The sequence below is a fragment of the Tursiops truncatus genome, chromosome 3, assembly GCF_011762595.2.
Source record: "Tursiops truncatus isolate mTurTru1 chromosome 3, mTurTru1.mat.Y, whole genome shotgun sequence".
Classification (NCBI taxonomy): Eukaryota; Metazoa; Chordata; class Mammalia; order Artiodactyla; family Delphinidae; genus Tursiops; species Tursiops truncatus.
Window position 1 is genome coordinate 75,110,069 of NC_047036.1, and position 15,362 is coordinate 75,125,430.

At 35.3% G+C, this 15,362-nt stretch overlaps 1 protein-coding gene across 13 annotated transcripts in view; it reads right to left on the bottom strand.

Annotated features, from left to right (window-relative positions):
* The window catches only part of ARB2A (ARB2 cotranscriptional regulator A), a 427,234-nt gene that overhangs the window by 186,255 nt on the left and 225,617 nt on the right, over positions 1 to 15,362 (bottom strand). For all 13 annotated transcript variants that reach the window (XM_033853022.2, XM_073802320.1, XM_073802319.1 and 10 more), the window contains one exon: positions 5,793 to 5,912. In XM_033853022.2, coding sequence (XP_033708913.1) covers positions 5,793 to 5,912 — 120 coding nt within the window. The remainder of the gene's footprint in view (positions 1 to 5,792; positions 5,913 to 15,362) is intronic.

Consider the following 15,362-nt stretch of genomic DNA (forward strand, 5'->3'; position numbering starts at 1 on the left):
CTCTAGAGCCCACGAGCCACAACTACTGAGCCCACATGCCACAACTACTGAAGCCCGTGCACCTAGAGCCCGTGCTACGCAACGAGAAGCCACCACAATGAGAGGCCCACACACCATAACAAAGTAGTCCCCGCTCACTGCAACTAGAGAAAGCTGAGCGCAGCAACGAAGACCCAATGCAGCCAACAATAAATAAATAAATAAATGTATATTAAAAAACTCTGATTTGATATCTCATTTATTCTATTGACCACAATTATTAAATATCCAGTTATGCAAACATTTTCCCCAATATCTACATATCTGCATAATCATTGTTCATTACTTGTTATCTGTTGTGCTTGGATACCCTTCATATCCACTTCGACATGCTTCTGTAGGTGTGTACAGGGAAAGATATTACACCCTCTTCCTCTTTGTTCAGCTTTCCAGATCCAATGTCACTAAGTCATGTAAAATTTGTCTCCTAATGTCTAATGTGTGCTTCTTCTTTACCATTCCCACCACTTCTACGTTGGTAAAGCCTTTTATTGGATCTTACTTGGACTCTTGCAACTAACTCCTAAAATTACTGTTATCGCCAATCAACCAAAAGACAGTATCTATAGTATATGCAAAAAATTAAACAAAATTGAATATAGGAGGCAAAAATAATATAATCTCTGGTTTCTCTCTAAGGAGCATACAAAGTAGAGAAACTATATTGTTTTCATATAAAACAACTAGAGGGCTTCCCTGGTGGCGCAGTGGTTGAGAGTCTGCCTGCCGATGAATGGGACACGGGTTCGTGCCCCGGTCCGGGAGGATCCCACATGCCGCGGAGCGGCTGGGCCCGTGAGCCATGGCCGCTGAGCCTGCGCGTCCGGAGCCTGTGCTCCGCAGAGGGAGAGGCCACAGCAGTGAGAGGCCCGCGTAACGGCGTAAAAAAAAAAAAAAAAAAACAACTAGAGAATTAAGATAGCATTCCATACAAGTTGTAACCATCCCATGCATTAACATGCTATTTGTATCATGTAGGCAGCCAACTCAGAAATTCAAGTTATATTACAAATGGTGACTTATTTTTACTGAATTACTTACATTTTAAAGTAGGTTTGTAAGAAGTGTTTTTGGCCTGAATTGTTTTGATACTCTAATGGATCAATTTTTCTTTGTTTATCTTCCCTTATTCTACCTCTCCTCAATTCTTCATTCCCAGCAGCCCATTTTTTAGCATTGATCACATTAAGTAGATATGCTACTATCCAATTTGCTTTGTTCTTTGTAGACAAAATGTAAATGATGTTTCTTTAAGGTCATAGTTAACTCATGTCATTAAAGGTAAAAACTAATTCTTCTAGTCCCATTCCATTTTCTTTTCAGTGTAAACCCAAATCATGCTCTAGGCAATTTTAAAAGATCAACTTAGAGTAGACTGAGGTTGAGTGTCCTCACACAGCTAAGTCCAAAAAATAGTCCTCTATCAGCTACTGAAGGTCAGCTTAGGCTGCCTGGAGGCTAGAGAGCCCAGCATGGAACAATGGCAGGAAAATAGAGTTCCCTTCATTCCTTAATTCACATGCAAGTGAGGTGCCAATCAAGTGCTGACAAGCATGGAGAAACCAAAATCAAAAGTGGGTAGAGATACACTTTCAAAAGGTGCAGTTTTCACACATTTCTAAGAGATGTTTTTGATGGTGGCTGAGAACATACCACTGATAACATGGAAAAGAAAATAAAAGTAATATGAAAAATACTAATTTTATATCAGCTGAGATGATATATTTGCTAAAATTGTCTAATGTGTTCTAAAAGAAATATCAACAATCTCACTTTGACTAAGGAAAGAAATCTGAATGCAAATTGATGTACAGAGCACTGCAAACAGGGAAGGTAAGGTGAGTTAAGATTGGAAACTGGGCATTGACAAGGAAGCTAACTCATTTGCAAATAAAAGAAAATTTTAAGCTTGCTTGATTTTGTCAAACTAACCATCATCTACAATGACAAGAGCAAAGCACTCTGAAATGACCAAGTATGGAAGCAATGGAATCACTTCATAAAATGGCGGTGAAAGAGACTATGAAAAAGCTTAAAAACTGCATTGTTTTTTGACAGCTAATTTCTAACAAATGAGTTTAAATTTTTAACCACTAATATAAGGCAAAAGCAAGCTGCACTAGTTGTAGATGTTTTTCTAAATGAATTTGGTAAATGACTGTTGATTATGACTACTAATTCTATCTACCACATATAAAATAGAATTTCTTAGAAATTTAAAGCTTCGAAAATGATGTTTTAATAATGGTAGCATTATATATTGGCATTATTTTTAAATACACAGAAGAGATAGCATAGAGTAGGTATGTTACTTTTAAAATTCATTATCAATTCATAAAATAAATAGTTCTTCCCTTTTGCTTTAATGACTGAATGCTAGGATTGTTACCAGAGTTGTCTTAACGGCATCTATTTTTACTAGGATTACAGAAAGTTTAGAGAATTAGAAACGTGAGTTGTTACCATATAATGGGAATGAAAGCAGTGAAAAGAATATTTTTAGTATGACTTTTCTCATTATTATAGTCAACTGTATACTGTTTTATGAGGTTAGGCCTGATCAAATTCCAATATTTACTACCATAACTGAACACTGGTTTTGAAAATAAATCTCTTAACTGCCTCTTGTATTCTTCAGGCAAATTTTAGCACTTCAAAATAGGATATAATAATAAATTATGTTCTCAGTTTTCAAAAACAACAATTAGCAAAATACAAAAGCTCCACAACTATTTTGTGCTCTAAATTTAAAAGTAATTTTTCAGATTTCTATTAGTAGTACCTTAATTTTAAACTCCAATTATACGTAATTTTAACTTAATAAATGGCAAGATACATTTTAGCATGGGTCCTGACTGGTACCTGTTTTTAAACAATAAGCACTACAAGTAATTACACGTAATATTGAAAATGTACTAGTCACACAGTTCACATCTAAAATAAATTTTCTTAAAATTCATGACCTAAAAAGGAATGTGAACTTGAATGAGGATGGTAGAAGAACAATCTCCATGCATTCAAACATAATGCTACAAACTAGCGCTGTTCCATCTATAAGGGGTTTGTGTGTGTGTGTGTTTGTGTGTGTAGAGTCTTGAATCAGGAGGAAAATTTTATGATAATTTTTAAAAAGTTAAACTTTACTGAAATCCAAAAGATTTCATGTCTGATGTGCATTATGTACTATTGAGATAAAAAACTAAACCGTAATTTAAGATGTCCACAACTCACTTCCTTGTAAAGTTAATATTAAATATTTTAATCCATGTAAAACAATTTCATATAATACACATATGTTGAGAAATCCTGAGAGAATATTTGTCAACATTTTAAACACCATGAGTTTTCCTCTAAGAATAATGGGGAGAATAGGAAAGAATATTATTCAGCTTTAGGCAAAAACAAAAGGTTTAAACATATTTCAATTTTTTTTGTTGTTTATCAATGCTATCTTTCAAAAATCCTTGAAACTAAGTAGAAACACAATGGTCTTAAATATATTAATCAAGCATTGTCAAAAATTTATGTAAAACTTAGTGTACAATGTTATTTATTTAGAGAAATTTTTTTCAATAGGTCATAAACTACTTTTTCTTCAGCTTCCACCATCTATACACCTTCTTTACATACCCCTATCAAAGTTACTTGACAAAAAGTAGCAAATATACGAAGTTGAGATAATCGCCATTAATATTTTAAAACCTAAACAAGGTATATTACGTTAAATAGACTTCTCAGTCCTGGTGTTGCCTGTCAGATATGTGATGTGCCAGTGGTTATATTATATTCCTCCTCCCATGCGTGCACCTCCTGCAGAGATAGCAGACTACAGAAGCTGACCCTTACTGAGACCATCTTGTCTCTCTGACAAAGCTCCTTTTTAACTTCTTACTTACTGGTTACTTCCTGTGATGGAGAAAAACTTTAGCTCAGCTTGTGATAATTTCACAGGCCCTGAGGACCCTGACCCTAATAGCCTCAAGGTCAGAAGTCAAGTCTTGTTCTGAAACATCTGTGTGCTTTATATTAAAGTGGAACAAAAGTGCAGAAATATCCACCAGTGTGTGACAAGAAGGACAGGCAAAATAAGACTGACACACTGGTCATCTGTTACTCTGGCATCTTAAATTCATTTCTAAAACTGTCCAAAATTCACTTAAATTCCAAATTTGATGTACAAAAGGTTTTCGTTAACTGTCTTAAGGTAAAAATATGGAAATTTGTTTTACAGAAATCTGAAATTTGAAGTCTTACAGGCCTTCAGACATATTTTAAGCTATTCTGTAAGTCATGAAATTTCATGTTTTATGTAATTTAATGCTCACAGAAAGAAAACATAAGGTACATATATATCAGCTATATACGTGTGTGTTTGTATACATCTATATCTGTATGGTTAAAAGAACTATTTGAAAAGCAACATTCACATTTTAAAAAGGACGTCATACTTGTATGTTAGAGAGCTATCTTAAGATACCCATTATGTATTAAAATAAATAAATTCAGCAGTTAAAAGTACTTGAATATAATTTCAAAAACAGTGAAATCAATTTAAGAAATAAATGATTTATTTACTGATCTTAAGAGAGCACAGTATTTGTAAATTTAGGTCAGCTAAAGTGTTCTCTGGTGTCACCGCTAGTTTTATACCTAAATCATGTGGGTAAGCAATAAGGTGCGGGAAAGTTGAAAAGACCATGGAAATATATTTAATTTCCATGATGAAGAGAAATACACAGCAAAGTTTAGAAACATAAAAATTAGACAACCAATGCTGCGCCGGCTTTTAATGTCCACTTTAGGCCATTTGGATTTAAAATTATCAAATGCACTTTTATCAAATTAACCATTTTATTAGAGCACTGGTACCTTCCTGTGACATAAGGGGTAATGGACATGGAGCACATTTTTAGGACTGATTATATATCATTAATCATTCATACCTGCACAAAGTGTGCTAACTGCAATACTGCATATAATACTGACCAAATTTAGAAATCTTGATAATTTTTCCACTATGTACACATAATCTTCACCCTAGGAATCAGATTATTTTGAAATGCAAAGATTTTTAAGACCAAGCATTGAGTCCCACTTAGATTAATGGGAGCTTTCTAATAGTTTTAATACTAATTACATGGATTCTGATCAAGTACTAACTTGAAGAGATAGCAGTTTTGTCAGTTAAAGGGTCTACTGAAATTTTAAACACTTTACAGATAATAATGCTTCAACGATGTACCCATTAAAACAAGAATCACAAATATAAAATGTATGGAAAGTGGGGCTATAATGTAGCAGTTAAAAAGTAATATGTATAGTGGGAAGCAGCCACAAAGCACAGGGAGATCAGCTCGGTGCTTTGTGACCACCTGGAGGGGTGGGATAGGGAGGGTGGGAGGGAGATGCAAGAGGGAGTAGATATGGGGATATATGTATATATATAGCTGATTCACTTTGTTATACAGCAGAAACTAACACACCATTGTAAAGCAATTATACTCCAATAAAGATGTTAAAAAAAAAGGTAATACATAAATAAGGAACAGGCAAAAAGCTTTCTGGTTAGCACTGAAAAGTTCTACCACAATAAAGAAATATACTCTTTTTAAACATCATAAAATTATTTACTCAAAATACATAATTTTCATCCTTTATAAAATAATTTAAAGTAATGACACCACGAAAAAGGGAGTGGAGGGGATAAATCTGTAAGGAGTTTGGAAATTAGCAAGAGTTAAATATGCACTTACCAGTTCAACAAAAGCAAGTCCTCCATAGCTATGAGCAACAAAAAATACATTCTCAGCTGCAGATTGGGCTATGAAATGGTCCCACACATAGACTGCATGTTCTTCAGGAGAACCATTTTCCTATAAGTAAAACAAATGTAATATATATCATACTGTATCTAATTATTATCATAGTAATCAAAAATTAAATTATATGCTTGTTACATAGCACAAGAACTAAGATGGTTATAGCTCATTCCAAATAATAACAATACAAAAAAACTACATTGAAGATCCAAATTAGGGAATAAATTAGTATTAAACCATTAGTAAATTACTGCTAAACTTAAGTGCTACTATAATATTCTGAAAGAAAGTATTTTAAATAAGTACATTTTTGAGGGGAAATTGCTCATTCTGGGCATATCTGAGATATTAAAATATATCTAAGTACATTAGAATTGCATAGCAGAAAGTTATAGTGGTCTTATGATAAAACAGTGTAACACTAAGAAAAATCAGATACATTTCTATATGTATGCCTGAAAATACTTATAGTATACATACAGCTAAATTATTTGATTTATAAAGTTGTAAGTACCTCTGTAAACTGAAAATAAGCAGAAAATTAACAACAAATATTTTCAATTTATATTATTTTAAAAATACACCTTTTTCCTAAAAGACTTTTCCATACATATTTTATTTCTAGAACTGGAAGAAATCTAAACATATAAACCTGGGACCTTTTATACTTCTCCTAATTTGCTAATCCCTAATAAATGTATGAATGTTGCTTTAGTTCCAAAAGTTCTATAACAACTTCATTTTATTGTGTTTATTGCTATAGTTGGCACATTTTGTGATTAAAACTCGGATAATGTGAAAAAGGAAGAAAAAGAAAAAACAACCAACCAAAGAGCTAAAAAAACCCAAACTGATAAAAACTAAAACAGATCGTGAAAATGTTTTGTGTGAATATTTCTTGGAAGCTTTAACACCAAAAGACTAATTCCCTAAGAATGTCATGGTACTAGACAATGAACACAATTTATTCACATTTTCCATCTCAGAAATTTTTAAATATCATATTAGGGTCCATATGAATGGCTTCACTTACCACCTAAAAGCTGTTGTTCCCTAATGACTATCTCCACCCTGAATTTCTCTCCAGAGCTCCAGACCCAAGGTCATTTCCTTTTGAATGCCTCACAGATACTTCAAACTCAACCAATTCAACACCTTGCTAATAATTTCCTCTCCAAACCTTTGTCACTGTCTTTGTTCCCCACCTCCTGCTGAAATCTGAGCATCATCTTTTATTTCCCTCTCCCTCAAACTCCACATAAAATCAATCATTAAAAACCTGTTGATTCTGTCCCCAACTGTCTCTTAAAGCCATCTACTTCTCTCCCTTCTCATTTCCTCTGGCTTAGCTCAAGCCCATCCTTTCACAAGTGGATGACTGCAACAGTCTACAGTCCAAGTTTCCCTGCCTCTAGGATTGCCCATTTAAATACTCTCTCTAATTCCGTAGTAAGAATAACCTTTCAAAAATGCAAATATGGTCATGTTGCCATGTTGCTCACTCACTGCTTAGAACTCTTTGAAGTGTTTTTATTGCCCTCAGGACCAAGTTCAAACTCAGAATGACACTAAGGCCTTACATGATCTGGCTTCTGCCTCGAAATGTATGTGCAAAATACAATGACCCAAAAGATGTACTTCTCCAACCATGAGAGACCACACAGAACACTCTCTGTGTTCCAACTGCAGGGAACAACTTATAGTAACCTAACTGTGCCATACTTTTCTTATTTCTGGGCTGTTTTTGTTATTGTTGTTTGGAAAGTGACCCAAGTGTTTGCCTTTAATTCACCCACCACCTTTACCTGCATAATTCCTACTTGTCTTCAGAACTCAAATAAAACATCACCTTCTAGTGGAAGTTTTCCCTCTCATCCCCAAGGCTAGGTAATGTCCTACAGCCACATCTTGTACATGTTCCCATTATTGCACTGAATAGTTTGTATTGTAATTGCTTGTTAATCAAATTCCTGAGGCCAAGAGCTGTGTCTTCTTCATTAAATCACAGGGTAATAAATAAATAACACGAAATACGAATATTACCCAAATAAATACGAAATTACCCACACCTAAAGTATGTAAAATAAATAGAAGAATCATAATTGGAAGGAAATCTTTGTAGGCATTTTTGGCTTTAGTAATTTAGCTTTCATTAGTATAAAAAGTAGGAAAATAGTTATCATCAAAAGCAGGATAGTGGTTAACTCTAAGGAAGAGAGATAGAGTTGTGATTGGGAAATAGACTTCTAGTGGCTGGCAATGTTTCATTTCTTGACTGGGGTAGCAGTTACACAAGTGTGTTCTTTTTTTGTTTGTTTGTTTTGCGGTACACGGGCCTCTCACTGCTGTGGCCTCTCCCGTTGCGGAGCACAGGCTCTGGACGCACCAGGCTCAGCGGTCATGGCTCACAGGCCCAGCCGCTCCGCAGCATGTGGGATCTTCCTGGACCGGGGCACGAACCCGTGTCCCCTGCATCGGCAGGCGGACTCTCAACCACTGCGCCACCAGGGAAGCCCCACAAGTGTGTTCTTTATAGCTATAGTTAAACTGACTAATACATACTTAGCACTTTTCTGTACATATATATAAAGGGACCATAGAATTTATTCTACAAACCTTTGAGAGTGAAGAAAGGTAATGTTAGTAATTGTGCTTGGAGAACAGGTCTAAATTGGGACTGTCTAGAGAAAACCCAGATACCTGGTCTCCCTAGTTATATCTCACAATGAAATGTAAAAACAAAACAGGAATAGAGATAACAAAGCTTCTATCTGCTGATAGTTGGCAGAACTAACAATGTGAAATATCTGTGATGGTCCTAAATATTCTTCTATATATGGACAGAATAAAAACACATAGGAGATTAGATTACTCTGTCCCCCTACGCTCTGCGCTGGAAGTGGAAATGTAAGGATGATACGAGTTAAGCCATGATCCTGGCATTCAATGTGTTTGCAATTTCATAAGGGTGTTAATACATAAAGAGAGGAGAGGCATTAGTGTGTGAGGAGTATTACTTTCTCTATTCCTGATGGACTGTCCTGACACCAAGTCCAATGGGTCTGTTATAAATTCACACTACCTGACCTCAGCGAAGTCCTGCCTGCTTTCTTCTCACAGTCACTAATTCTTCCTTTATACTGTTGAGAGCCTATCTGTCCCATCCCTCTCATTCCCACCTCATTTTGAGTCCTCCTACAATGGATTCTTAACTAGTCTCATTTCTTTTAGTCTCTCCCTTTACTTTGTTGCCACCTTAATCTTGCTGAAGCCTGGCTCTGATCAACTCACTCTCCTGCCTGAAAGGTCATTTACTGAAATGGTTGCCACTGCCTACAAAATAAATAACTGGAACTCTTTAGCCAACATCTCTAAACCCATCTTTCCAGCCTTCCTTCTTACTATTTCCAGGGATCTTATTCATGCTCCAGGGAAAATCTGGATTACACATGAATAGCTGAAAATCCTAGACAAAACTGCTATCATGAAATCCAGTCTGGGATCTCATGGGTAATGCAGCTCAGACTAAGCAAAACCTAAAGGTGAGAACACTTCCAAGGGAGCAGTTCAGCAGTAACAGACTCTCCCACTACTTCGGGTGATGGCAGAGTGAATGGAAAGGAAGGGATGGAATAAGTAATTTCAGAGGAAAAATCAGCAAAACTTTGATATATAAGGGAAACTGCCAACCAGGCCCAAATGTCCCATCTATGACTAAAGGAGAGCTAAGAACTAACAGTTCTTTCCCCTGTTCACATATAAAGACTAGTGTTTTCAGAGATTAGTATTATAGCTGAGTCTTTTCTTCCACAGTCTATGGCGATATCTGTTAAAATGGTCTATGAGCAGCAGGAAAAAGAAATCTCAAGTATCCATGTGCCCAAGTACTTAAATATTTTCAGCCTGACTGTAAGGTCATCAAATTATTCTTTAGTTTTAGATTTTAAAACCTAATGTTCTAAAAAGCCAGACTCAATTGAAAAAAAATGTCTTTAACACCTACTTAGGGGGTTATCCATAGGCACAACTAAACCATTATACAAGATTATTCTAGGCCACACTTGACACACATTGACCCAAAAAGATCCAGGGTAGGAATCACAGTTTGCCATCAGGGCAGCAGCAGGCATTCTTTTTAATGGAAGCCTCACAGCAGTTCCTGTAGCAGACACAACACAGAACCTTGTGGGAGTTACTCTCTTTGGCCCATGGGGTGTTAGCTCAGGAGTGAGGGAATCGGACTCACCTTGGGCAGATACAGGAGTTATCCTGCCTTAAAAGTCTTATAACCTACAGAAGCCAATACCTCTTGCAACAACTCCATAGGCATGGCTTCCAGGGTCCTTGTCTGCAAGGGACTTGCCCAATTACAAGAGTTACTACCCTCAGGGAAGATCAAACTTATGATTTTTATAGTCCATTATAATTCCTTCTAATCCAGATGCAGTTTACCAACAAGGGGTCATTTTCTACCATAGGCAGTGTTGCCCAGCAACCAATCACTTAGAGTGGATGCCATGGTATGTTTCCCAGAGCCTCCTTTAGTTAGAGGCACTCATTTCCTGAGCGTGCAAGTGGCACACTTGGCAGCGGATAGCTTTAACTGAGGTACTCTCTAGGAATTGCCCGCAGCCAAATAAAGCTATCTTGACTAAAGTTACAATCCCACCTCTGAGGCAATTTACATCCAATGTCTGGTTGAGATGATGTGGATCTATAAAGGACCTATCTCTTGCCTCAAGGCAGGACATCTCTGAAAAGCCAACCCAGATCCAGAGATCACCAAGGAGTTAGATGAGGCCTTTGTTGCGACTATATTGAAGTTCAACTCCTTGGACCAAAATCTATTGTTTTGCTCTCCTACAGGTGCTGATCCCAAGAGAATCCCCCAACAAACTTCTTACATGCAACTTCAGAATCTGTTACCTGGGAAACCTAACTTAAGACACCACCTTATCAGGCTTCCAGGGACATAGAGCTAGAAAGTTAACTGCAGGTCAGATTCTCATACAGAAGGGGAAGGAGTTTTGCTAACCTTTGACCCACAGCATCTTACAAGCAATATATGGAAAGTATTTAATCTATTTACATGTATTATTATCCTGACTATTATCCTTACTAAAACTACTGTAAAATATTGTTGGATCAAGTTTACATGTCAGTTCTACTATTAGCCATGGTAGCTTAAATTGAATCCTGTACTATTTCATTGGTTCTTCTCTATCCTGCTATTTATCTAATCTGCCATGTCACTTCTTCCTTCTAGAATATAAGCAATTTGAAGGTAGATTCTCTTTTGGATTCAAGCTATAAACAGAAGGCATGCTATAGGCATTTAATAAATGACTAACAATGCTAGTACTATACACTGTTGACAAAGTACCATGAGATGCACTGCAAAAACCAAGACAAAGGAATATTCAAACTCCATTTCAGGAATCTAGCTTCTAATAATCTGGAAAGTGGCAAATGACTGACATTCAGAGACGTTTATCACTGTCTCATTTATAGAAGCAAATAACTGGATAACGCCTAAATGTCCAATAATGCAAAACTAAATATTTAAGTAAATTACAGTTTATCTGTCTAAGTAGCTATAGTATTCAGTGAGTTTATGAAGTAATACATGCAGTTCATCTAATTTTATAGGTGATATAATTTTCACTATGAAAAAAGGCTTGAAAAAGACTAGGAAGAATCAAATAAAAATATTAAAAGCAGCTGCTTATGGATGGTGGGATTATGAATATTTTCTATTTTTAGTTCCTTTAGATCTTTCTGAACTTTCCAAAATTAGTACAAAGTGAATGCTCTTTATAATAAAATAAGAAAACAACAACGAAAAAATCAGAAATCCTACTGAATAACTACTGCTGGCTTCTAAGAGGGAATCAGCATCTGAGTGGGATCTTTACATCTTCATATCTAACAAATTCTAACATCTGTGCTGAACCCACTGCATGTTTACAAGTAGCAAATCAAAGGGGTTGTTTCAAACAGGTGTAAGAGTAAAAAGTGATAGCTGAAAAAACAGAAAACCCACAAAAACTGGAAGAGCACATATAGCGCAAGGAGTCTGGGACTACTAGCATTGTCACTGAGCAACTTAAGGGCAGTGCTGCATTTAAAGCACGATAACTGACAGGAACAATCGTGATCCTGAATCGTCAAAAGAAAGTTAATGATGCTACATGAATTCCGTATTTGAAGGACTATAATTAAGGAATAGTTTAACTCAAAGTATTATTTTTAAAAACAGGTGATAAAGGAGTTAAACCTTAGCTATAAAAAACCTGGCTTTCTTATGTGACTATTTCCCAAGGCTTTCACAAATGTATGGCTTTTTTCTATTCAAATGTTTAGGAAAGCCAGATCCTCATCATTGTAAGATGCAACAAATTCTGCCAAAAATTTGCTGCTTCCTGCAACAGTTAAGCCCAATAATGGTAGCACAGGAATTAATTAACTTAGAGTAGTTTTTAATATATATTTCTGACATATTACATTACTAAAACCCCATTTTATAAATGAGATGGTGCTGTTCCAAGGCGCATCTGTGTCATTCCAACCCACAGCCCACACTGTGTCCACAATCATTATATATTTATAAACCAGAATCCACAGAGTGTATACTACCAGCAGTGTCTTTTGAAACTAAACAGATTTCAAGAGGAAAGACTTTATAATATGCCTCAATTACAGAAATGCAAACATACTAAATCTACTTTACAGGTTTCTCCATGAATTTCACATCAGAGTGCATTTTGTATTGAGTAACTTCAAGCTGGCTGATTTTAAAATATGCAAATATACAAAGTGCATGAAGACAAAAGTAAATCGATTAATTAGAACTTGCTAGTGGCAGAATGCATAGAATATTTACACCGTGGAGCTCAGTAGTATTCAGAGTACAGGCTGAATTTCCTGATGTACTCTTGGCATCATTAATTGTTAAATGCCAAACAGAAGTGATACAGTAACCAAAGCCTTATCAACTATGCCAGATTCTACTACCTAGGCATTGCAAGGTCTGCATTTATGATGGAATACCTGAGCTGATAACACATGGAATTATCTAAACAACATTTGCATATTTGTGTAATTATTTTCTAAGGTTAATTAGCTCCTGTAAAGCATTTCGCCCTTTGAGACTGCTTACAGTGACAGGTTCACATATTTTCTGAACCATTGCCAAACCTGACAGATTTTTCTTCAGCTAACCTGTTGCTACGAAGTTATAAAATGAGTTCTCCTATAATATATATTTTAAACTTATAACTGATTTTAGGAAAAAAGTAAAATGAAAATTGAATGAATTTCAGGGTTTTTCAAATGTCCAATTTTAAAATCAAAACTTCAAGATTATTTTGTTTTACTTTACATAAGTCTTTCTGTGATTACAATGGTAAGCATATCTACTAAGAAAGTTTCTTTATGAATAATAAAGTCTAGCATTTTTTACTTTAAACCAGCACATACCTATGTCATTAACTCCGGCTGTGTCACATATATTACACACACACACACACACACACACACACACACACACACACTCTCTCTCTCTCTCTCTCTCTCTCTCTCTCTCTCTCTCTCTCTCTCTCTCACCAGCTGCCCTTAGTTCTATCACTGATTTGCTACTTACACTGGAGGCATCAGCTGGAGAAAGAACACTAATATAAAATCCACAATTTTTTATGACAAAATCTACAAATCAAAATTGTTTCTTTTAAGATGCTAAAACCTCATTAGGTAAAATATGGCTAAATGAAATCCAAATGGGAGGCAGATATCCAAGTCAGAGGGATTTATGAGGATGCAAAAATGTAAGTTACCTTCTTGCACCCAACCAATCCACAAGTACAAGATAGAAGAAAATTTATACTTTTAGGAATTGGTCAGTAGGGTATGCTTTCAGAAGAAATGAAACACAAATAGCATATGACCCTAATCCAGAAAGACACACACAAGAAAATCATATGGTTTAGCTTTAAACTTTTAGATGATTCTGTTATTCAATTCCTTTGCACATGAAGAGTATAAATTGTACATTAGTACAGAACAAAACATTTATAAGAACAGTTATGTGTAAAATATATTTTGTAATGTCATATGGAATATAATTTTATTTTAATCCAGTTAAATACTTTGGATTAAAAATTTATCTTCATTTTGTCATATTTTAAATGTGTTATCTTTTAAAAAGTATAGGCCTTTGTGTTTAATGATGATTAAAGGACTAGGAGTACATATGAATGCATAAAAACTGATGTTACAGCATACATCTAGCAAAAACATCTTCAAAAATAAAGGACCATTATATGGTCTTTAAATATTAAATGGAACCATATGAAGTTACCAATATTAGACATTTTTGACCTTAAAAATAGCAATTTCATACAATTCAACCTTAAACATAATGAAAACAAACAAAAGAAATATAAGCTTGAGCTATTTTAAAACTATCCATTTTTTTCCTACCTTTTAGGTGTCAAGATATTATAGACGGCCATCAATCTTAGAGACAGATTCAAGGCTACCTTACTTGTCAATATGGCTATATTTAATAAACTATAAATAGAAGACATTCATAATGATCATAACTGACAAAGGACCGGTATACAGAACCATATCAAACACATTTGAACTTCACAGATTTTCAAGCTTAACGTGTCCAAAAGTAAACTCTGTATCGGTTTCCCAAATCCTATTATCTGTTCTTCCTTTAGCCTTTCTCATCTTGTCAAGTGGTACCTCCACTATCCCAGTTGTTCATGCCAAAAATCTGGAAGTCATCCCTGACATCTTCCTCTTCCTCTGTCTCTCTTATTGATCCAACTTAATTTATCCTCCAAAAAATATTTCTAGAATCCATAGCTTCTCTCAATTTCCACTCTTACTATCTCAGCCCAAGCTATCACCATATCTTGCCTAGGATGCTAACCACTTGAACTGGCTATATGCTTTCTCTCATTTAATCTTTACAATGACTTTATGACACAGACACTCTAAATATCCCAGTTTACAGAGATTAATTATTTTGTTCAAGGTCATACAACTTGCCAGATTACAAACTAGTCTGTCTGGTTCTAGCATCTGAACTTCTATGCTATACTACCTATTCTTTTAAATGATATGTGTGAAAGTTAAACTTTGTCTTTTTATGCATTTGAATATAAAATTCAAACAACAATTAACCAACGAATTTAGGGGAAAAATGGATAATCAATTAATTATAACCTATTATTTATAGAAATGGTGCCAAATGCTTTGTGATTGGGCCATAATTGCCACAAAATAGGTATAACCTGGAATGAAAGGAAGATAAGAGCTGGTAGGATTCTTAGATTCCAAAACCATGCTCCAGAGCACTTCTGACAAAGTAAACACTGATGATCCTACCCACTTTAAAAAAATTTAGGCTCTCCTCTCTTACTGCAATCTACAATACAATCATAAAAATGCACATATGGAGGCAAGCACGGATCTAAATACTTCACAGGTATT